Source organism: Podarcis tiliguerta (assembly GCF_965153285.1).
Source record: "Podarcis tiliguerta genome assembly, chromosome: 11".
Lineage (NCBI taxonomy): Eukaryota > Metazoa > Chordata > Lepidosauria > Squamata > Lacertidae > Podarcis > Podarcis tiliguerta.
This window is the reverse complement of record NC_139544.1, coordinates 28,080,627-28,103,898: the sequence shown is the minus strand read 5'-3', so window position 1 is coordinate 28,103,898 and position 23,272 is coordinate 28,080,627. Positions and strand designations below refer to the sequence as shown.

The 23,272-nt window shown below is 39.5% G+C and overlaps 1 protein-coding gene across 8 annotated transcripts in view; it reads right to left on the bottom strand.

The window, feature by feature from the left end:
* ARB2A (ARB2 cotranscriptional regulator A) overlaps positions 1-20,973 on the bottom strand; it is a 201,303-nt gene extending 180,330 nt beyond the window's left edge. For 3 of the 8 annotated variants that reach the window (XM_083404187.1, XM_083404188.1, XM_083404190.1), the window contains exons 1-5: positions 20,182-20,234; positions 16,150-16,273; positions 13,569-13,670; positions 8,292-8,392; positions 867-932 (exon numbers count right to left, since the gene is read on the bottom strand). In XM_083404187.1, coding sequence (XP_083260313.1) covers positions 867-932; positions 8,292-8,392; positions 13,569-13,670; positions 16,150-16,273; positions 20,182-20,214 — 426 coding nt within the window. In that variant the 5' untranslated portion in view covers positions 20,215-20,234. Of the gene's footprint in view, positions 1-866; positions 933-8,291; positions 8,393-13,568; positions 13,671-16,064; positions 16,274-20,181; positions 20,237-20,296 lie in introns of those variants that run through there. The other 5 variants (XM_083404186.1, XM_083404191.1, XM_083404189.1 and 2 more) reach the window with 5 other exon arrangements.
* Between the last annotated feature and the right edge of the window lie 2,299 nt (positions 20,974-23,272).

Sequence of the window (23,272 nt, the reverse complement as noted above, 5' to 3'; positions counted from 1 at the left end):
GGGATCACTGCCTAATTTTCTAGGGATTAGGTGCCACCTATATATGAATTTTCAGGTTAATTTTCTATCGCTTGCTGAAATAAACTTAAGGTGCCAACTATCTTTAAGGGATAAGATAACTGAAGAATTCAAATGTTAAAAGGTCCATGTATATATATCCCAGGATCAATCTGAAAGACAGATCCGAATGACTGATGGCCACTTTAAGCATTTGGCATCATGGAAACATTACACATTAAGAGTATGATCTATAGCTTTCAGATCAGGCTTCAGAAGTAACATGCAACCTGGCACACATGCATAGAAAATTTGCATAATTTCTATCATCCTCCCTCCTCTCTCAGAACAAACTAGCAGGTAAAACTGAGGAAATTATGAAGGCATCTATATACACATGATCTAGTCAAGCAAACTATTTCTGTAACTTAAGTCTACACCCCCAGTTAGTCTGTGAATTTATTTTTTTAAATCTTTCTTTCCTATCTTTCTCCCAAATAGTACAGGACAGCATACTCATCATTATACAATTGTATCCTCACAACAACCCTGCAAGGTAGGTTTAACTGACACTATAATTGCCTCATGGTAACCCAAGAAGTTTCAAAACCAATTCAAACCGGAGTTGTTGTTTTTATATTTAAAAAAACCACCAAAAAGCCCATCTAGATTTCTTCAGTATAGGCCCATCTACATCACACAAGTTACTAACAAAATAAAATGTGTCTGAACTGTTCCTAATGCACACACATTATATTTACAACTCACAGCATAGGAAAAACTATGAAATAAAATAAATTATAATTCCTCAGACTGTATTATTGCTATTTCCCAAGATGCTGAAAAAAATCAGGGTATATTTAACTTACCGGTATGTATACTTTTTTCAAATGGCATTCTTCTTCCAGTAGTTCATATACATATTTGGTGATGATCTACAAGAGAACACAGTCATATAATGCTCATATAAATTGCTCTTTCAAAAATTACAAATTTAAAAAGACAGAAAGCTTGCTTTCCTATGCAAAATATATGTTTTTGTCTAGACATAGAATATAACTTTCTGGGATTTCACATTGTGTTGTTGTGTAAATTATTAGCCTGGAAATTAATGATAAAGACCATTTCATATATAATACATACCCAGAGATACAAGAATAGCATTTGCTAAGAACTACTTTCAAATCAGCTTCAATAAAGAACTATCCTAAAACAATCTCCCTTTGTCACTGCACATCCAGTTCATGAGCCACACTGACAGCAGATCTTTATTCACCCTTTATTCACTGAACAGGTCAAAGGTGGCCTAAACAGAAAAAGAGATCTACCCTGCCTTCTCTTGGTGGAAGGGGGAGAATGACTGACTTTGTATTTTCTGAGGGGAGCACAAGATGAAGTTAAACAAGTTCTTTTGAAGATTTGTTAAGAAGTTTGCTTCGGTCACAAATATCCAAATTTACAGAACAGATATGATACTTCATATTATAAGCTAATACTGCATTTCAAAAAAACAACAAACTGAAAAAGTATAAGATGAATATTGTAGATGACTAACTCCTGAATTAGTCTGAGCACTACCTTGAGAGACTGTAAGCAAATGCAGAAGATAAAAAATGTTCCAATATGCATATTACTAGATTTTGTTCATGGAAACAGCTAGCAAATGAAGTTCAAGAAATCCACTTTGGCTACCTTTCTAAGCACATTTTATTAGAATTGTTCCATTAAAATTACTGAGAATCACACCTAAGAAGCCCAGGTTCAACTTTTATATGCAAGATGTACAGAACAAAACTGAATTCCCAGATAATATCTATAATATACTCAATATAGGATTCCAAATGCCTTAAATGGAGATCTCTTAAATCTAGGTTACTAAATCTAATTATTACATAGATAAAGTCCTTAATCTATGGAGGAAAATACAGTGAAAACATTATGGACCAGTGAAAACCGTAAGAATTTCTTTTTAAAAACCCCCACTTACTTTAAATTTGCAAAGGGAACCTAAACAAATCAAGTTCCCAAGTAATTACAATTGAAAATTAAATCAAGGGCATCAAATCCGAACACAGTACACTCCTCAGGTGTTATACCAAAACAGCTGAACTTTTAAAGCACTATCATTTGAAAAAGAAAAAGATTAGATTTTCCTAGCACCAGCTCACAAGCCCCAATTATTATTATTATTTTCATTTATGAATCACATTCCATGAGTAATTTACAATATCCTGAAGCAATTTGTGATACCGCTGTCCCAATGGGGGTGGCCAAGTAAACTAGTGGGCTAAGTTCCAGATCAAGGTGACAAATTGCTACCCTACAGACATTTCTACACACATTTCTTTGAAGAAAAAAATGCATGTTCAGGATTACAGCCCAAGAATATATAACAAGCCATTGTTACCTTTTGCAAATAATTGATGCAAATTAGATTGCAAAAGCTTCACAGTATTAGTAGACAGATCAGTCTTTCAGTCTCTACAGCAAATCTGAACAAGAATTTGACTGTGAGCAGTGAGTTGATTTAAGACATGTTTATCCCAAAGCAGCATGTTAGAAACATGCAACCGATGTAATTTTACCCCTAGGGCCTAACTGTTTATGGTTCACTGAAATCATCTTTCACTTTCTGGGAACGGCAAAGCAGTTATATTTCTACAGTTTCATAAGTTGAGAGTGAAGAGTCACTGAAGCGAACACAACAATAATAAAGCGCTCAAAATAATGTTTGTGGAAACTGCACACAAAATGGTATCTACCTTGTGGTGGAAGAAAAAAAACCAGTTCTGGTTGCCTCACCTCAAATGGGATATTGTGGCGTTAGAAAAGGTTTAGAAAAGGCTACCCAAATATAAAGGGGATGGAGCAACTCCTCTCTGATGAAAGGCTGCAGCATTTGGGACTTTTTAGTTTAGAGAAAAGGTGAGTAAGAGGTGACATGACAGAAACTTGCATGGCATGGAGAAAGGGGACAGTGAAAAGTTTTTCTCCCTCTTAAAACACTAGAATTTGTGAACCTATAATGAAGCTGAATTTTGAAAGATTCAGGAGAGATAAAATCATAAAACTACGACAGCACATAGTTAAACTACAGAACTAGTTTCTGCAGGAAGCAGTGGTGTCCACCAACGTGGAAGATTTTTAAAAAGGGTTAGACACATTCACAGAGGCTATCAATGGCTACTAGCCATGATAGCTATAGCCTACATCCATTGTCAGAGGTGGTATGCCTCTAAATGCTAATTGCTTGGAATTATAGGTGAACAGAGGACTATTGCACTCATATCCTGCTTGCAGGTTCCCCAAAGGCATCAGGTTTGCCACTGTCAGAACATGATGCTGTGCTAGAGGGGCCACTGGCCTGATCTAAGAAGTCACTTCAGTGCTGCTAATGCAACAAAAACAATGCAGGGGGCAGCAGTTACAAGCTACTGGTCTCTGCAGCCACAGCAGGTGATGTGATTCTCCAGCGGTTTGAATTCACCCCTGGAGGTGCACTCCACTGTCTCCCAAGACAGAAGGATGCAAACTCTAACTCTATCCTAAAGGATCAAAACAAGTTAAAAGAACAACTTCACCAACACAGAATAAACCATTCATCAAATTCACTGAGGTTTATCCACCCTCTCCTGGCATAAGCCTGACACCCAAAGGTCAGCTAAAACGCATAGTGTTGAATCCAAAGTACCATTACGCCACTGTCCTGTCAGTGGAAGGATTTCCTCTAATACAATGGGAATTCTGCCCTCTTCCTTTCCCACACACCCTAAGCATCTTATAGGGGTTCCAGCAATGCTTTGGAGCAGATGTGGGGAGTGTGTGGTGCACCTATAGGGAAAGGTGAGGGGGGAGTCCTGTTGCACAAGCAGAAATCCTTGCACTAACAGGATACATTAGTTGAATACTGTTGAAAGGTACCCTGCACAATTAGGCAGCAGCCACCTCTGCTATCCAAGTCTGATATATAGATGTTATAATTTAGAGAACTTTCTATGGATCTAAGAGATTTTAATTAGGCATGTGATCTGTACAGTATGTTAGAAGTAAACTGCTTTGAGCCCCTAATGTGGTCATTAACCCAATTAGATTTAAAGCTTCAGCATGATATAGACTATAATAATAAAATACTTAAGTATTTTCTCCTTTGGGAAGAGGGGTGGGACCTAAACTGAATGTAGCAGAAGCAGTACAGGTATAAACACAAATATGCTTTTTCAATGCTTAAAAACAAAACAAATGAATTTATGGCATACAACTGTCAACTCGTTATTTTTTCTACTTTACTCTGTCAGTGTGTGGTACTTGGCAAAAATGCAGAATGAATATCATTAGACTGCCCTGCGCCAGTCTCAAGTGGTAAAGCTGACCTAAGGCTTGATACTGCTGTTGCTGTATGCTTGGGTTGAATGAGCTTTATTTTGACTCTGAAATGACAAACCTGCCAGTAAGTAACAAGAAGAGATGCTAAAGAAGCTTTTGACATACAACACTTGGACTCAGTCTTACTATGCACTGTAGCCAATGAAAATCTATCCTAAAATATCTTAAAATATGGTTTAACATAGGCTTTTCTCGACTAATCATAGATAATGTTATCTATGGTTTGTCCAGGTTCAAACAACATAGCATTCTGCAGTTACCGTAATCTAAAATGGAAGCAAAACTTTTGAAACTCTTCTTTGTGACAACACCAAAAGCGGAGGGCAGACCCTACAAGTGTCCCTATTTTCCAGGGCCAGTCTTGGTTTTACAGAAGCCATCCCTGATTTGATCCCACTTTTCCTTAGGACATCCCTATTTTCATCGGAGAAGTGTTGGTGGGTATGGGAGGGAAGGCTCACTGCAGCTCGTTCTTCTAACACAAAACTATGGGTTTGTATTACATTCAAACCTTTCCTGTGTACTATTATTGAGATTGCCATACGTTCCCTCATGCCATTTTAATCTCACTGGCCGCTGTTTTGTTGAGTCAGTGAAATATAAAGCATGGTGATGCTAGGATATCCCTGGCCTAGAGTGGGGAGAAAAGCTGAAATGGGGATGCTTCTTTTCAGTGACAGTCTCTTGTTTTTCCTAATGTGTAGTTCTACCCTCAACCATCTCACTCAAGGTGATCAAAAATGCTCTCATCTTACAAGCAGTACTATCAAGATATTTTATGCAAACATATTCTACAATATCATCTTAATTGGATCCAGTATATTTTATTTCTGTCAGGCCTCCTTATATAGTAACTATTTTGAAAAAATAAACGTCAAACAGTACAAGAACCCTAGCAGAGCTTTGGGTAGCCAAACTCAAGCACACTCTTTCCTTCCAACCACTCCGTCACCCCCATTCCACAGCTAGCTCTGTACCATCTGCAGCCAGATGCCTCTGCTCCCAGGCAATCCTAGAGCTATGTAAGCTTCAGCTGCCGCTACAGCAATAGTGCCTTATTTAAATTGTTAATTTTTTAGCAAGCTACTAAATTATGCTGAATAATACATAACAGAGTTTGAAACCTGTAGTTTTGAAAATCTTATAGCTCACTCACATGCTAACAAATTTAATGAGATAAACAAGAGGCACATCCATACTCCAAAGCTAAGTTTAGTACCTCATCTCAGAGACCCATTGTAAACAATACACTAGAGTCTAGCATCCCAGAGGCACAACAATATTTTAAAAAGCAAGGTATTATGCATCTTGAATGTAAATGTTACTGTCCATTCTTCTGAAAAATATACCTCCATCTGTGCTTTCTTGGCATGTTTCCCTGGAAGCAGGAGAGAAATACTTGGCACTGATTAATGTCATTATGCCATTTTAAGTTATATATATGCTTCTGCTTGTGGACTAATTTTCATTCTCCCCACCTTGCTTCCCCTCTCTTTTAAGATAGTTACAATTTAAACTATTTAATGTTTCTTGGCATCTCAGTTAATAGTCTTTACTGGATACTAAAATGAAATCACAGGGCATCCTATTATAGTCACGATCTTAAGTCCCAAACATGCCACTGAAGAGGGAACACGTGTCTGCCAATGCCTTTCTAGTGCACACAAGAGGACCCAAACTGACTGAAACAACTGGAGACTTTTCTTTCTGCTCTATGTGCTCCAAGCAGGTCCTCCTTGCTCTCTGGCCTGTGCATAAGGTTTAAACGTGCCCCCTATCTCCTCTGATTGGACATCCTCCTTTCACTTCTCAATAGCAATTCAGACAAGGGGAGGCATGGGGGCCAGCATGGCACAGATCCTCATGATTCCTAAAAGGCATGTCCTCCAAACCATCATCAAATTAAAGCTGACATTGCTTTCTGTGAATTGCACTAGATAAAACCATTTTCAGTGCTTCCCAGAACGCCACAACAGAAAAACATGGATCCAGCGCGCAGATCCTCATGATTGTTAAAAGGAATTCCCCGAAAACAACCATCAAATAACTGATCACTGTGTCCATACAGATAAAGATGCATGAGACTGTGTGCCTGAGTTCCATGTTTTTATGCCATAACGGGTCCAGTAAGCACCAGATTGATGTACAGTGGTACCTCAGGTTAAGTACTTAATTCATTCCAGAGGTCCTGAAACTGTTCTTAACCTGAAGCACCACTTTAGCTAATGGGGCCTCCTGCTGCCGCCGCGCCACCGGAGCACGGTTTCTGCTCTCAGCCTGAAGCAAAGTTCTTAACCTGAAGCACTATTTCTGGGTTAGCGGAGTCTGTAACCTGAAGCATATGTAACCTGAAGCGTATGTAACTTGAGGTACCACTGTAATCCTGACTGCTAATAATCCAAGCTTCTCATATAACCACTTCTAGATGCACTATTTTCAGAGATTCTACAATACTGCAGAATGTTAACATATTGAAGATTGTAAGCCCAACTGAGCAGCAGTATAGAGCTGCCATACATCCGGAATTTCCAGCACATAGCTGGAAATTCAACGTCCAGGCAGAAATCGCTGAAATGTATTTTTCATTAAAAATAGCTCAAAAACTTTTTTGTCCAGACTTTCCTTTTTGAAACCCTAAATAATACTTTAATACTATTAAAATCAGTGTTCTAACCCCTTGCCTAATGTATTTAAACATTTCATGTATGCTTTTTAACAAACACAGCACACTAAATAAAGGCCTCTGCTAGTCCTCTCAAATTTTGGATGAAACCGCAAAAGCAAATGTAAGCAGAGAATACACAGGCACATAAAGGTTAAGAAGTTTCAAAACATCATTCATGAGACATGAGATCAAACCAAGGAAAAACAAAGCAAAACAAATCAGAAACTTGGCAACATCTTGCTATCCTGGATCTTGAACTATAGGTTTTCTTGCTACACCTTTTGTATAGCAGGAAGTCTGATACATTTTTAAAAATAAAATAATAAAAAAGACAAAATGAAAGTTAGTTTTTTTTTAAATCCTAAGATAATACTACCTGTATAACATGTTGCTCAAAATATAGCAAATGCTGTTATAAAAATCTGAGGTTAATTATGTATTAATTATGTTAATTATGTAACTACACAAAGCAAGCAGCATGCTATCCAAGATGAATTAAATTTTGATCAGAAAAAATAAATTATGAAAATATTATCAGTTCACAAGAAAACTTAGTATTCAATGATTATGGTATGTGTTTACTGTTCATTTGTTCGGAATTCTACACAAATAAGACTTAGGAATAGCTGCAAGGTATCATACTGAAATGGACAACTCCACCTTATACATACTTGTAGGTATTTTGTTGCAAGCACAGGGCAAGTGTTCCTAAAGGACAATCAATAAAGGATAGGACACCTTTTCTTGCTTATCAGATATACTCAGCTAGGTAACTGCCCATACCACATTGTATGGTTGCTACACATTTAGAGCAGGACAGCTATGTTCCCGATGGGTCAGTTTACCTCTGCTTACAAGGCCATTTATTTCCATCATTTCCTTCAATTTAAAATGCAGTGGAACCTCAGTTCCTGAACACCTCCGTTGTGGTACGTTTCGGTTTTCGAACGCCCCAAACCTGGAAATAAATGCTTCAATTTTCAAACGTTTTTCAGAACCTGAACATGCGACACGGCTTCTACTGAGTGCAAGAAGCTCTTGCAACCAAGGGGAAGCTGCGGCTTGGTTTTTGAATGTTTCAGAAGCTGAACGGGCTTCCAGAACAGATTTCATTCGAGAACCAAGGTACCACTGTACTGAACTTTCCCCTCTCACTCATTTAACCAAGTACAATGTTAATATGCTACACAACAAATACAAACACAAACGTATACACAGCTATATATTGCTTGTATATAATATATACCTCTCCAAGAGCTTCATAGCGCTTTTGGTTCCATCTGTGCAAATCTTCACGGTAGTTAAAAACAAATGGCTCTCCCGTTTTTATATGTCTTAACTGTCCCTCTACAAAAGAAACAATATTAGATTCAGAACATGAGCTTTATAAGTGGAGAGAATAGTTCACTGTGGAAAAATAAAACTGTTCACTGTGCAGAAGTATTCATGGGTTGAATGCTGAAAACCATGAGCAAAAAGACTTCCCCATCTCCTCCTCTTCTAGAAAAGCCACTCCTGATAGCTGGAGGATCTTTCAGAAGGACCTGGGATGGGACATGAGTGAGTGCTGGGCAAAGGGTAATCAGGAAAATCTGACAAAACCACCTTGCAGAAGGGTCGAGAAGCTGAGGAGGGTACAGGAAATTCCCTACAGTGAGCATCCTTCCAATTCTCAGAATCTAATTCTATGAGGACATTCAAAGAAGATGGGCAATACTATAATAAGCACACATTTCTAGATCAGATTCACAGCAGGTATAGAGAAAATGAAATGCTTTACAAAAAAACCCCAGCATTTATTTTTCAGTGCTCCTACATATTTGACCGAAGCTGAATTTCCCATATAAGATTTGATAATTAAGGAAGCCATCCTAATCCAAATCTGAATAGCATGTACCATGCTAATATTGAACACTGTGGATCTCAGACTATAGGGCAATGTTCACAATGCTATTGTATCAATTAGCAATGTGTATAGCTTATACTAATGTTTCCCTACATCTTTGTATCTTAAAAAATGTGTAAAGCAGCTAGACAAAAAAGTAACTTAACTGACACACTGCATTTAAATGGGAAAACAAGTACAGGTGAAATCTAAGCAGTCTCAAAATATGGGAATACTATAATTACATTAACTTTGTGCAAACCATAACTATTTTCATGCATTACTGTTCTCTTCAGATGGTACCTAATTACTGATAATATCAAAGTAGGTTAATACATGACAAGATAAGTTCAAAGATCAAAGGAAATGCAAAAATAGTAGAGAGCAGAAATGCTAGAAACTGCCAAATGTTTTCTCTGAAAAACATTTTAGTCACAATGAAATTTGAAAGAAAAAAGATTATTAAAAGAGTATCTAAGACTTATTACTCCAAATACTGAAATATCTGAATGTAAAAAGCAGGGTTTAAATTACTAGAAATTATCTTAATGGGAAAGATAAAGGTTAATTATTTTTTTCTTTGCCCCAGCAAAGACAGTTTTGTACATGAAAGTCTTTTTTATTATTTGCTTGGAAAAGTCTTGAAGCCTCAAAATAAGTGAGAACTTTGTGTTATCTGCAGTATCTCTGCCTGTGAATATACTAATTACTAGCGTGAATAGAGAGAAATCAAAGTAGTTTTCTTTCTCAGCACTGTCATTACCTCAGTTTCAATGTACTTTTCCCAGTTACTAACCTCCAGGGGGAATGATCCTCCCCAACTTCCTATCCAATATCTCAGGTCACATTATCCCTTTCTTCATGGCATATCATACTCTATGCTTCGTCCAAGGCTTCTAATTTTTTTAATTCTACACAGTTTCTATGCTCATTTTTAAGGCTGGTTATTGGTGAAGTGCCTCTGTCCCTAAGGAAATCACAGCATATTGTCTAGTAAGAATTGTAGTGTATTTTCGAGTTCTCTTAAGCGTCACTGAAACAATCACTTACTAAAATTTCATTATTGCTTTGCAAATCAGAATAAGACACACCCCTTTCCTTCAAATACAGAAACATAATCAATAGTCAAAATGCATTAGTGCACACATGAAAAATTCCAGCCAAACATGCCAATTTGATGGCAGTGGGAACAGGGATGTGTTCACTTGTCCTTAACAATTCTACTCAAAGTCTATATCATACATTCATATTCAGATTTCAAGTCATCTTAGCAATCAGACCTACACTATTAAATGTGCACTCTAGAAAGGAAACAGTAGAGATTGTACTGCTCTAAAAATAAGAAGCTGAAAAGTAAAAGTTGAACCACTCCTTTCAAATAGCATCACTTTCATGACACTTTTGGTTTCTAAGTACCTTCCTATGAAAGTCATCAGGGTATTAAAAAGCTAAGTGTTGCATAAATGACTACATTTAAAGAAAAGCTTTTCCCCATAAAATTGGAAGGTATGAGACAATATTAAGAAGATCAAGGTTTTGGGTTGTTTTCTTATTCAGAATATAGGAACTACTTCATGTCAAGAGTAATACACATCTTTCAGTATGCTGTCTTTTACAAGCCACGTGTTTTAGGGCCAACCCCCCCCCCACACACACACATGTTATGGTTGTAGACAGCCTTTATTTCTATGACTTATCAGGACACTCAACTCAGTGATAGTCAGCTGGATAGCAATGGTTATGACAGATTTCTATTTCACATGTAGCATTAAGATTTCTAGGGAGAAAGCTACAGCTCTCTTGTCAGATTTCTGCTTTGCAATATCCCCTAAGGATATCAAGACATGTGCTTTGTACAAGGCTGCTTATGGAAGGTGTAGAAGCTTCAGCTGGTATGGCCTAACCCCAGAAAGAATTGGATTTGTGGGTGTACATCAATAGTCCATTTTTACACTTCCTGTTGTTATCTGACTACAACTCAAAATACAAATTTTGAACCTGAATGGCATGGAATTTACTTAACTTACATACTGCACATTTCCTATGCTTACTCCCTTCCACTTTGGATCCTCATACAAAGTGCTCCATATATTTGCTGCTTATAGAAGCTCAGGGCCAAACTATGTTACATTAAAAACATTTTTAACTACCATCTTAGAATAGGCACACACACACCACCTGGATGTGGACTACTTGGAAAAGTAATTTAAACCCTCCCCAAAGGTACTTCCTTGCTGGCTTTCAATGACAGATAAAGCTAATACTGCGTAGTGGAATCTTATTATATTTATGATGAAATGACCTAGTGGGTTCCACAGCAATTATTTCCTAGTAAATGTGTATAGCATTTCAGCCTTCCTCTTGGAACTTGCTTACTGCATCAAACCTCAAGTCCTGAAACAGATGCAATACCAGAGATTAAAAATAAATATATACAGAGGTGCTTTTAAACTAGCTTAAGGACAGAACAGGACAGGCTTAAGGCAGGCCCCTTTGGTATACATAGCCTTAGAAGTTTGCAGTGTTTCCTAGTATGGTAGGGGCTTTTTCTGCCAAGTATGGTAGGGGCTTTTTCTGCCAAGGCCAGAGCTTCACAGGCTTACCCTTTTAGGGCTTGTCTAAGACTTTAGTCTCCTAATTAACTGACCATTAGGAATAAAAAAAAAGCCCATTAGGACATCTGCTTAACAACCTATTAAGTCAAAGATAAGTTACACAGAAGGCAGAAGACTCTTTTTATAGTGTGGTAAGAGTCTTTTGGATTAGTTCAGTGACTATACAATTCTCCCAGGCTTAAGGCTGAGGAACTTTCCTGAGCCAGGCCCTTGGGCTAGCTAGCATGAACTGCACAATTCCACTTCAAAGTTGGGCAACTTACGGTTGACAACATCAAAGCCTTAATTAGTTTCCTAAACAAAAGCAATTAAAAAGGGGGGGGGGTTAATTCAGTAAACAGTTCTTGGGTGTGTTTTGTACTTTTAAATGTAAATTTAAACCATGGACAAATTATAAACTTGTTGAACATGGCCGCACAACAGCTCAATTTAAGCAGCTGAAACATAGTTGAACCCTTGCAAGACTACATGCGCCTTGTCTAAGGTGACAATCTTGCCTTTTACAGTGTTCCAAAAATCTGGCTTCCATATGAGATCTAATACAAAGTATGATGAAAACCACTTAAGATTTTCGCTCCAGGGGCAACTCTGAGACTTACATGCTTTGTATTCTTAAAGAGTAAGCAGCAGCATAAATTGCCATTACTCCAACCATCTTCTAATAGCACAAGAATTTTGTTGCAAACAAAAAGCTCTCTCAACTTGTGGAATGCTCTCCCCAGGGAGGTTCAGCTGGTGCCTTCATTATACACCTTTAGACGCCAAGCAAAAATGTTCTTCAACCAGGCTTTGTACTGATTAACATCCTATACCCTTTTAAATGTGTTTGTGGAAGGGTGTGCAGGGATGGGGTATATTAATTTGTGGACCCCCTATTTTATTATTTTGTGTTTTTATCTTGTATTTTTATGTTGTGGACTACTCTGAGATCTACAGATAAAGGGCTATATACAAACTTAATAAAATAAACAAATAAATAAATTACTTCCAAAAGCTGCTTCATTTATTTCCAGTGAGCAATTGCATGCATGCAAAGCTAGACATGGGTCAGGTTCATGGCAACTCTGGAAACAATTCTCATTCAAATCAACTAGATTTGCTTTGAGCTATGTTTGAGATCACAGCTGCTATGACAGCACAATATCCTGATTCCAAATATATTGCATTATAATACATTACATAGTAATATATAGTAAATAATTAAGATGATGATGATCATGATGATGGATTTGTTATTATTTCCCCCACTATGTTTTCAGCTGTGTTTTCTTATTTTAAATGTAAGTCACCTAGAGTCCGTCATGGAAAAATGTGGGGTATAAATATATAAGAACAACAACAAACACAGAAGTTAAGCAGGCTACCTACAAACTAACTTGTTAGAAAAGTGTTTCCCAAAGTGGGCGCTACCACCCCCTGGGGGCTAATGAGATTACTTACAGGGTACTAGTAGGCAAGAGCATGGCAGGGAGGCGCTCGGTGTGCAAATGACTATCACTTAGGAAAGTTGATATCACTAGATCAAGTTAATCAATTTTACTGAATTAGAATTTTGAGTAAATGTGAAATTACTTGTTACTGTATTGCTTTTATTGTGTTATTATCTTTCTTAATGGGTTGTGAAAACCACTATTCTGAATAAGGCTTTTGATAGTGTTCAGTAGGGGGCACTGATGATGAGTTTACAGAACCAAGAGGGCAGTGGCCTGAAAAAGCTTGGGAACCATTGGCTTGGAAAAAATTGAACAGAAATTTTCAATGAGGCACCACTACCATTCTGAGCAACTGTGTTCCTATGTTTAGAATGGCCCAAGGAAAAACTACGGCAACATAAAATGTGTTATTTGTGATCAGATGAAAACAGGATGTATTTGAATATTTGAGACTATTACTTTAGTTGCATTGTTTAAAACAGTTGTACAAAGAAATCAGAATCAAACAGCAAGCTATGAATCAAAGTTCTGGGGGGAAATATTAATATTCAATCACTTCTAAATGAGTTCTTACAGCATTCATTACTTACTTTCATTAAAAGCATATTCAAATCCTTCAAGTGTATCAGGAAACTCAAGAGGTGGCTCATCTTTTTTCATCAGTTCATCCAAGTCTATTCTAGACAACAAATCTGAAAAAGGGTGGGGAAGAAATTTGTCTTTCTGTAGATGCAAATTCAGTTAATTTACTCGCCCTTCTTCTTTTTTAAGTGTCTTTTAAAAAAAATGTATTCTAGAATGCATTGAACAAGTTTTTATTCGGATTTCAGTACTCCTTTGAATAACAGATAATATTAGATTAAGCTGGACAATTATTAATCCATCCCAATAACAGGTTTCTACATATATAGATCATTTGATCATAACAAGAGGAACCAGCAGCAAAGTGTTGCAGTGTATCATCATGCCCAACTTCAGGTTTTCCCCAAAGATTAGTTGTTACCTTCCTCTTCTTTCTCAGTTGACTCATTTTGGCTCCATATCTGCCAACACTCAACCACAAAGTTTGCTATTGGAGGGAGTGATAATGCAAGAGTAACTGAAGCAATGTGAAGGCTGCCAGAGACAACAAAGAAGTACTTTTGAATGAAACTTACTAAGAAACTGTCCAACTTTTCATTTCTACTATTCTTGTAATTTCAAAATCAAGGCAGTACAGTCTTCTACATTGCCAAAGGGCAAATGGTAACACATCTGAAATGTTTTCCGAGGAATCTGTTATTTTGGGGGGAAAGCAGCAGAGGTTTCCTCACTCCTATTTACAGAGTGATGCTACCCCAAACTAATCCTTACTGGGAAGAAAAAGGATCAGTCACTATAAAATTTTGCTTTGCTGTGGAAAACACATGGAACATAGTGAATTTACCAGTGGAAAGTATTGTTGGCATAACCACTAATCTGGAAGGACACTGTCAGAGCAAACAGAAACATGTGAAGTTAGTAATGTAGCAGGGGTTGATGGCTTAGCTCAGATCTGATCATCAAACAAAGTGTCAGTCCTACACACCAAAATGGCAAAAATGCGCAGCCCACTTAGTAAGTAGAAGGCCCACATGAATAATCCAGAGGTCTGCATGCTGAACCCATACACTAAGTTATTATTTGCTGTTCTTATACACAGTGGGCCATGGAAGCATCTACTGTGGGTGGGAACACAGTGGGCTCTTCCTAGGAGTGTGTTTCAACATTCACTTGGGGAGAAGGCTTTGACCAGGTTGTTGGAAAGCACTGAGCAATTTCTGCGGTCACACTTTGGCTGGTGTCTTCTGTATAGTTGTATTATCAGATATTACCAGTCACAATATTGTGATTGATAGGTGACAGTGGAGTTGCAAAGGATGAGGTTTAAGCAATAGCCAATCACTCTGTATTGTTTTGTTTCCGTTAGTTTTGCTTTGCTTTTTGCACCAGTGCTGAAGCATAGAATTTCACGCACACTATGCAATCATGAGTGTGGCTTATTTGTAACTTAAGATATTTGGGGCAGGGAGGGAGAGAAAAGCATTTGCTTTTCACTATCGCATGTCAGCATGGCCCACACACTTTTCATTTCCATAGCATATGTAACAGGAAACATGGAGCATATTGGTCCCATACTGACTAAAGTAAAAGATGTTCAATATGACTTGGATTCATTGATAAAATGCATCCACAATGACACATACACTGTCAGTGTCAGGATGTGCATCCATTTACTCCAGATGTTCATGTAGAGAACCTATATTAACATGGGTAATATCACAAGTCAAGAAATTGGAACTAGAGAACTTTGCTCATGCAAGGAAGGACACATATTCCCACCCCCCTTCTCACATTTCTCCATGCTATTATAATCTGAAACCAGTTTTGTTATGGCATTATTGTAAACTTAGATACTCTGGGTGACAGTTAGCTAAGTTTTGCTCAGAACAGACCCACTGGAATTAATAAACATGACTATGGTCGATTAGTTTCATTTGGTCTACTCTGAGTAAAACTTTGTTGAATACCACTCACTACTTTTTCAGCAGACATCTGACTGCAGTATTATTCTGATGTCCACATTAACAAGGTGCCACCAAGTGCATCAAGGGTCCCTGCTTCAACCTGGCACCTTGTAGAAATCCCATTTCACCTCTAATATGCCCCAAACACCTTTGTGCCATCTCACTTCATCTCTGGATATGCCTGACTACAATGCACATCACTGAATCTAGGCTCTAAGAGTTTTGTAGCAATGTGAACTGGGTATAACAATATTATTTAAAACACTGTTTTGAAGAAATATTTTACTCATCATTTGGAAAATAGAATATTGTATACAACATTGTATTTTAGTTTCCCCAGATTTCCCAGTTTTTCCATTTCCGGATTTGGCAGGAAAGACTAGGGGGTGCGTTGTTCACATCTCTGTATACAGGTAACAGCATTCCCACTGTGTGTATAGGCTTCCTTTTCCAGAGAAAGAAAAAAGAAACCTAGACAGGCAGTGGTAAGAAATGTATAACAGCTGAGAATGTGGGTTGCACTCATTTGCACTTGCTCACCTGTTTCACTAATCACACAATTATAGTTCATCAGAGCAAAGTCTACGGAGTGCCTATGGAGGAGAAGTTCCAAATTAATTTGTACCCTTTAATGCTGTAGTCTTCTCTTTTTCATCAGGACCTCCCTGTTGAAGCTGTGCCATGCTTATCCAAATTCTCAGCCAGATTAAAATAATGGAGGGAACATGCATCAATCTTGGGAGGATGAGCTGAAAAATTAAAGAAAGTTCAGAATTTGCAGTCAGTTTGGTTCCACTTCAGAATGTTTCTTGAAAATGATCAGCAGTGTAAAACTGTATTTAATTTATTGTATCTCACCTAAGGTACTCTACCTTGCAGTCTCTAAAATAGCCAAAACAAAAAACAACAGAACAATATTTCTAATATGAAACAATCCTCAAGTTAAAACCAATTACAGAAACCATTGCAACAAAAAACACAGTAATAATTCCAACACAGCAAAGCACAAACAGGAAAATGATCAGCCAAAGGTCATTTTCAACAGCCAGGCCTTTACCAGCAGCTTGAAAACATACAGTGACAGGACTTGGCACAAACTGTTTGGCAAGGCATTTCACAGGATAGGAACCACCTAAAAGAATAATCAAGCTCTGGTTGTCATTAGCTGTACAGTGGTACCTCGGGTTACATACGCTTCATGTTGCATATGCTTCAGGTTACAGACTCCACTAACCCAGAAATAGTACCTCGGGTTAAGAACTTAATTCATTCTGGAGGTCCGTTCTTAACCTGAAAGCACCACTTTAGCTAATGGGGCCTTCTGCTGCCACTGGGAAAGATGGGGGAAAGATGTCCAAGTCCCAAGATGTTTTGCTTTAAAGTTTAATACCAGTACCTTGAATTGAACCCTGAAACAAACTACCAGCTAATATAAGTCATGGGAAATCCACTATATGGCAATTTAAGCACCTAGCAACCATCAGTAACCTAGATGTAGCATTTTGTACAAATTGCAATTTCCAAGATAGTCTGTAAATCCAAACTGAAATCAGATGGTCTCACCACCAGCAGTACTTCTGTTTTGTCTAGATTAAGATGCAGCTTACTTCACCTTTTCCAGGCTTTCACATCTACCAACTGCCTCTTTAGAATCAAGTGAAAATTAGAGAGAGAGCTGGGTGTCATAAGCATCATGATGAGATTGTATTCAAATCTCTAGACCTTTTCTTGTAGTATGAGCACAAAACTTAACCTTAACCTTGCCAAACCTCGTAAACCAAGGGGAACAGCAGCCGTTCCCCAGCAGCCACCTTCTGAGTCCTATCTGCAGGAATGAGCAGATACACATCAACACTGTGCTCCAATTCCCTTCCCTTCAAGATGGTCTAGAAGGATACTACAGTCAGTTGGAGATTCAAGAAAATAGGGTCACATTTCCTTTATCTATCTCCTGGCACAGAACATAACCAAAGGTGACCAATAAAGTTTCTATGCCAAGTCACAAGCCAGACTGGAAGCAATCTAGATAATCTGTTTTATCCAGAAGTTCTTGGAGCCGCTCCATAAAAGCTAAAATCCTTTTTTTAATTGAGAAAAAGATACAATATTATCTGCAAGCTGAGCAGGACGGCACCTTCCAATGGAACAGAATGTGCCTGTGCTCTAAGAGCAATGTCTTAACCAAATAGGAATGATTGTGATGCCATGCATATATACCTAGCCCCAAGTCTGCAGGGTTTCAATTCTCTTCCTGCAGTAATCCCCAGCTCATATCCTTAATCTTGCTCACCCTTTAAACCTGTATTCATCCCGCAGCCTTTTGCCAGCTTCTTCTGTAAGACTGGAAATATCCAATATGAATTTCCATTTACAGCCCTTTTCTTCTAACCTTGTTTTTCCATCTTTTACCCACTCCCACTCTTCCTTGACTCTGTCCATCTCCAGTCCCACAATATCCGTGACACAAAGCTGTAGTGCTCTCGCCTTCTGGCCACAGCTGTGACTGTGCCAGGCCTCAACACTCGGTTAGCTAAAGCTTGAGATCCTATAGCAGAGCAGGATCGTGATGATCAACATTAGCTTCAGAATTTGCACCCTAGCCTTCCATATTTTTGTCTCAACTATATCAGCTCCTTTTCCAACCTTTAAATTCTTTCTCATTCATCCAATTTGTGGGCCTCCCACAGCACACTTTTCATTGTGCAATTCACACATTAAGTAGACCTACAGGGTATTTCTTCTAGGATACTGACAGAAATTCTCACCTTTAGGTCCCTAAATTTCAGCCACTAACCACATACCATTTTCCTTCTGGAAACAAAAAACCATTTGTAGCATAAAATGAATTTTGTCCTTGGGGTGTGTGTTTACTACACCAGTCAATGTTAGCAGATTGGGGTAGTAAAACACCCAATTGTTTTGTCATAGGTCAGGGAAAGGTTAAGAAAATGTGTTGTGTGCCAATAGATTAGAAGAAACCTTATTCCTCTAACCCAGGGCAGTTTTCTTGCAGTTTTCTTAATAAGGTCAGAAAAATACACCACAAAACAGTTAATATTAGCTTGCTTTTATTGCAACTGTGATTTTATATTTTATACTTTTAATTTTATCTTATTAGTCAGTTGACCATTATAAATACCTGACTTGCTTTCAAGTATCTGCACTATTTTAGTTAATATCTTGACATTCCCTCTCAACAGACAGCAGTTAAGCATGTATACAAACTCTTTGACATCAAACAATGTAAATGGGTGAGGGAGTTCAGAAGCAGTAGGCAGCAATATATTAAAAGGTAACAGCTGCTGGTAAATACTGATATTAATACCTCAACCTTGCAAGTAATTTAATTAATTTTACTGATTTAATCTAGCATGGTCCAGACTGTTTAAAACGTTGATCTCATTTCTTGTGAGTTTTGCGTTTATGCTGCACACCAGTCTGAAATCTGATATAATGAAGGGCGTGTATGTGTGTGTGTGTGTATGCAAAAACAACAATGACCAAGTGCAGCATTTATTTTATGCAAGCTTGCCTGCGTACATTTCTCAGCCTCAATTTTCTGTGGCAAGTCCAGACATCTGTGAAATATACCCTCACAGCCCTGGCATACAACCCCCCCCCCCTACGTTCTACAGGACTGTTATTTGTTGCTCAGACTCCTGTTTCAAGTCTCTAACCTTTTAAGTCAGCTTTGCAATGCCTCTACATTTCTGGCCACAACCTTTCCAAAAGCTAGCACTCTTTGCCACCCCCCCCCCCAAAAAAAGTCAAGACTGTGGGAAACACAAAAGACCTGCAACTCACATGTTGCTAAGCAATACTACATAACCTACCCAAACTAGCTAGAAAATTTTGGTCAGAGCTCAAACGACTAATCTAGAAGGTGAACACAAACCAGGTGAGCGTTTTAATTTCATATATACGACAATTTTTTATGTTTTTACATGCAAACCAAGTTTGGGAAAAGAAGTAAAAGATGACTCAGCATTTACATACTGTCAGGTGAAAAAAGGGATTCCCATGGGGGAAGGATATAGTGTGGGGAATCCAGCTGCTGTCTAGTAAAAGTGACAACAGCAAAACATCCCTGCGCAGCGAGATCCTGATTGTTATGCATACATTTAAGGCAATCGGCTGAGCAGCAAACACGGACTATATGCCAAATGTGAAGAGGAACACATTTTTTAAAAGAGGCCAGTGACAGGCTCCTGCCATCCCTCTCCCTCCCTCTTCCCGGGGCCAAGGTCCTGGCGATCTTTTTTCTCTGAGCGACAAGCCCAATTCTCCCCGCCCCCAGAGCAGAGCGCCAGAGCTAGGAAACAACGTGGGCGAAGCAGCTTGAAAGGAAAAGGGACTCCTGTGATTTCTGACGCGGCGGCCACCTTGTACTTCCTGGTCGCACCAGCCAACCAGGAGGAAGAACAAGAGCGAGGGCAGCTACCGCTCAAAGGCAGCGGCGCTCCGCCCGAGGTGGACACGCGAGCTGCCGCCACCTCAGAGGCGGGAAGGGAAGAGGACGGTGCCCCCGCTGCCTGTGGTCAGTCGCAGCTCGCTCCCTCGGCTGAGGGCCACGCAGCACGCGGCGGAAGGGAGGCGGCTTCCCCTCCGCCGCCTCCACCCGTCAGTCCTATCTCACACACGGACACACGCACAACACCTGAGGGAGGGGGGTGAGGTGAGCCTCTGCCATTCTCCTCAGCGGGGGGGGGGGGAGCGAGGGAAGGGGGCGGCCGTTGGCGCGCGCAAACCTCGGCGCAACGGCTGCAACGTACCTGCTGCCGCCCTTCCCGGTGGAGGGGAGGGGAGGGGGCGTGGCCAAGGCTTGTTACCGGGAGACGCGCCGCCGCTTCTCGCCTCACTGTTTTGTAACGGGGGGGAGGGAGGGTTGTCCCGCCCTCGTTTCCTTGCTTTGCCTTCCCCCTTTTTCCCGCCCTTTCCTTTCCTCTCAGCTCCACAGACGAGAGGCGAATTTCGAGAGTTCCACTTCCGGGCCCGGGGGAATGACGTCACACACAACCCGCGCGCAATCGAACTAAGGGAGAAAAGGAAGGCGAGGGAGGGGCTTCCTTCCTTCCTGCCCGCCCACTTCCTGCGCTCGGAGAATTCCGTCAAGTCCGGATCGAGAGCGAGCGAGCGCCGAGGCGTCAGCGAGATAATACGCTGGGTCAACAGTGAGCATGCGCAAGTCTCCTCGGAGTCTGCTCAGTAAGAGCCGGCGAAGCCGCCGGTAGCTTCTGTTCTGCCCTCAGTTGAAGGAAGTTCCACCTCAGTACGATTAGCCAAAGCAATCAGATCCGTTGCTTGAAGCCCTAAACCTGCCTGGATGCATTTTGGCTTGCCTGCTGATGAAAGTGACCGTGTGGTGATTGATAATATCGTCATCCCTAAGTAGTAGCAGTTACCAGGACATTGTCCTGTTCGCCTCTGCATTGTTTCATCCTTATTTTGGACATAGTGGTAGATTGCAATGCTTCCAGATATCGCCCAGCTGCCACACATGTTGTGATTAGCGATATATTGCCAGGTCAACAGTTATCGCAATGCGAACTTCAATATATTCCCCAGTCCTAACAACTACTGGAAAAGTAGTGATTTCCATGTTAGGGATCATTAGGAAAGGGATTGAAAATAAATCTGCCAACATCTTAATGTCATCTATAGTGAGACCACACATAGAATATTGTGCACAGTTGTAGCTGCCTCACTGCAAAAAGGATGTAGAACTGGAAAAGTTTCAGAAAAAAGCAACCAAAACAATCAAGGGTTTGAAGCAACAACATTTCAGTCTGCTTAGTTTAGAAAAATGGTGAGTAAGGGGTGGGGAGGGAGATGATGGTGTATAACATTATGCATGATGTGAAGAAAGTGGCTAAATAAAAGTTTTTATCCCCTGTAATACTAGAATTCATGGCCATCCAATGAAGTTGAATGTTTGAAGATTCAATACACTAAAAAGCATTTCACACAATTCATATTGAAAGATGTTAAAAAGTTATGTCCTATATCCACTGTCAGAGGCAATATGTCTCTATATACCAGATGCTGGGAATCACAAATGGGGCAAGTGTGGTTGGCCAAGTGTGAGAACAGGATGCTGAACTAGATGGCTCCAGCAGACCTCTTCTTCTGTTGCCCCAGAAACAATGCACCTCCCATTTACCCTTGAAGGAGATACCTGAGGTGGTAATGTAGCATTGCAGTGTTACTTCTTCTGCCAAAATGTACTTCTCCTGCTGGACAGTGGGAAATTGGCCCACTGTTGAGTCCTTTGCCAGGCTCTGGGGCTCAAGAAGTGTCTGGCGTTGAAGCCCTTGCTGGTGAGTCCCTACCTGTGATCATTTGTTCTTCCTGACCAAGTAAGGCACTGCTTCCCAAACAGTGGTCCATAACCTACCAATGGGCCTTGGGCCACTTTCAGGTAGGCATCAGTGCCACAGCCTACCCAGTATCTCCTCACTTGCAGGCCCATCCCCTAGATGTGCCATAACCTTTTGGTAGAGCCAATGCCAGCTAGATGGTGAACTGAGTAGTGGATGGGGAGGGAAACACCTGACAGATACTGAAGTCATGCAGTTAATTCAATAATTTTCTTCATATTCAGTCTTAGCCTGGTGCAGCAAAAGATGTCACTGTGAATTCTTCCCAATTGGCCAGACTAAATTATACTAATAACTTTATTAGTTATAGATGTGGAAAGCTAGAGAGTAATCTAACACACATACATATTCACACTGTAAGGTAATATGGATTTGGAGAAGATGCCAAGATAAATAATCTACCTTTTGCTATGTATACCCTATGGATTTTCTTTATTCTCCTTGTACATTGCTGATCCGTGGGCTAAAAATAAGTTCAGTGCAACTTGGATTTGATGTGTGCTTTGAGTTAAGTGACTGATTTTATAGACTTAGAAATCCGGTGGTCCACCTGATACTTATAAGCAGGTAACAGAACATATAGAACTGACGTCATGGGAACTCCTGAAGTTTATTCAAAGGAATACCTTATTTAATTTCAATGACATACGGGACATCTTTGGGGGAGGAGTTGATGAAAACTACATTGCCCTAAAGCAAGCCCCTTTAACATAATAACCCATTTAGTTTTGGGACAGTGTGTTCCACATGATTTCTAAAATTCTGAATATTACAGGCTTGGCCTTATTTCAAGGAGCAAAGAAAGAAATTTAAGGCATTAATAATCCTTTTCCTTGTAGCAGCTTGATGGAGATTGCCTTCTTATGGAGAAGGGATCATTTGCTAACTTTGGAAAACTGGTACAATAGGGTTTAGCAGGTTACACTTGTAGACGAACTAGCACAAGATGGTACAGTGCTCAGAGGCAGCATTACTGGAGATAAATTTTATGATCAACTGTTTCCCTTGATTTCTTTCATTAATTCCTCACCAGAACGTAGACCAACTTCTGTTTACTTCTTTTTGTTATCCTGAACCTTATCTTGATATTTCAGATTTTCTTTCTTTACATATCATGTCATTGACTCCCTCCAAGGTTTAAAGAAGGCTGTTGTTAACTTTGCAAGTCTGCTGATGTAATCAATCCTTTATGCTTGGCATTTATTGATATATTCTTTCCAAAGTGTGTAACAAGGACTCATTGTTCATTTATGCATTTCCCCCCCTTGATACAATGTTTGGAATGTTTGGATAAGTTTAATGTTTTGTCTGTAGTTGTGTGTGTGGTTACTTGTCTAGCTGACACTCCCATACTCCTCCTTTTCTCCAGTC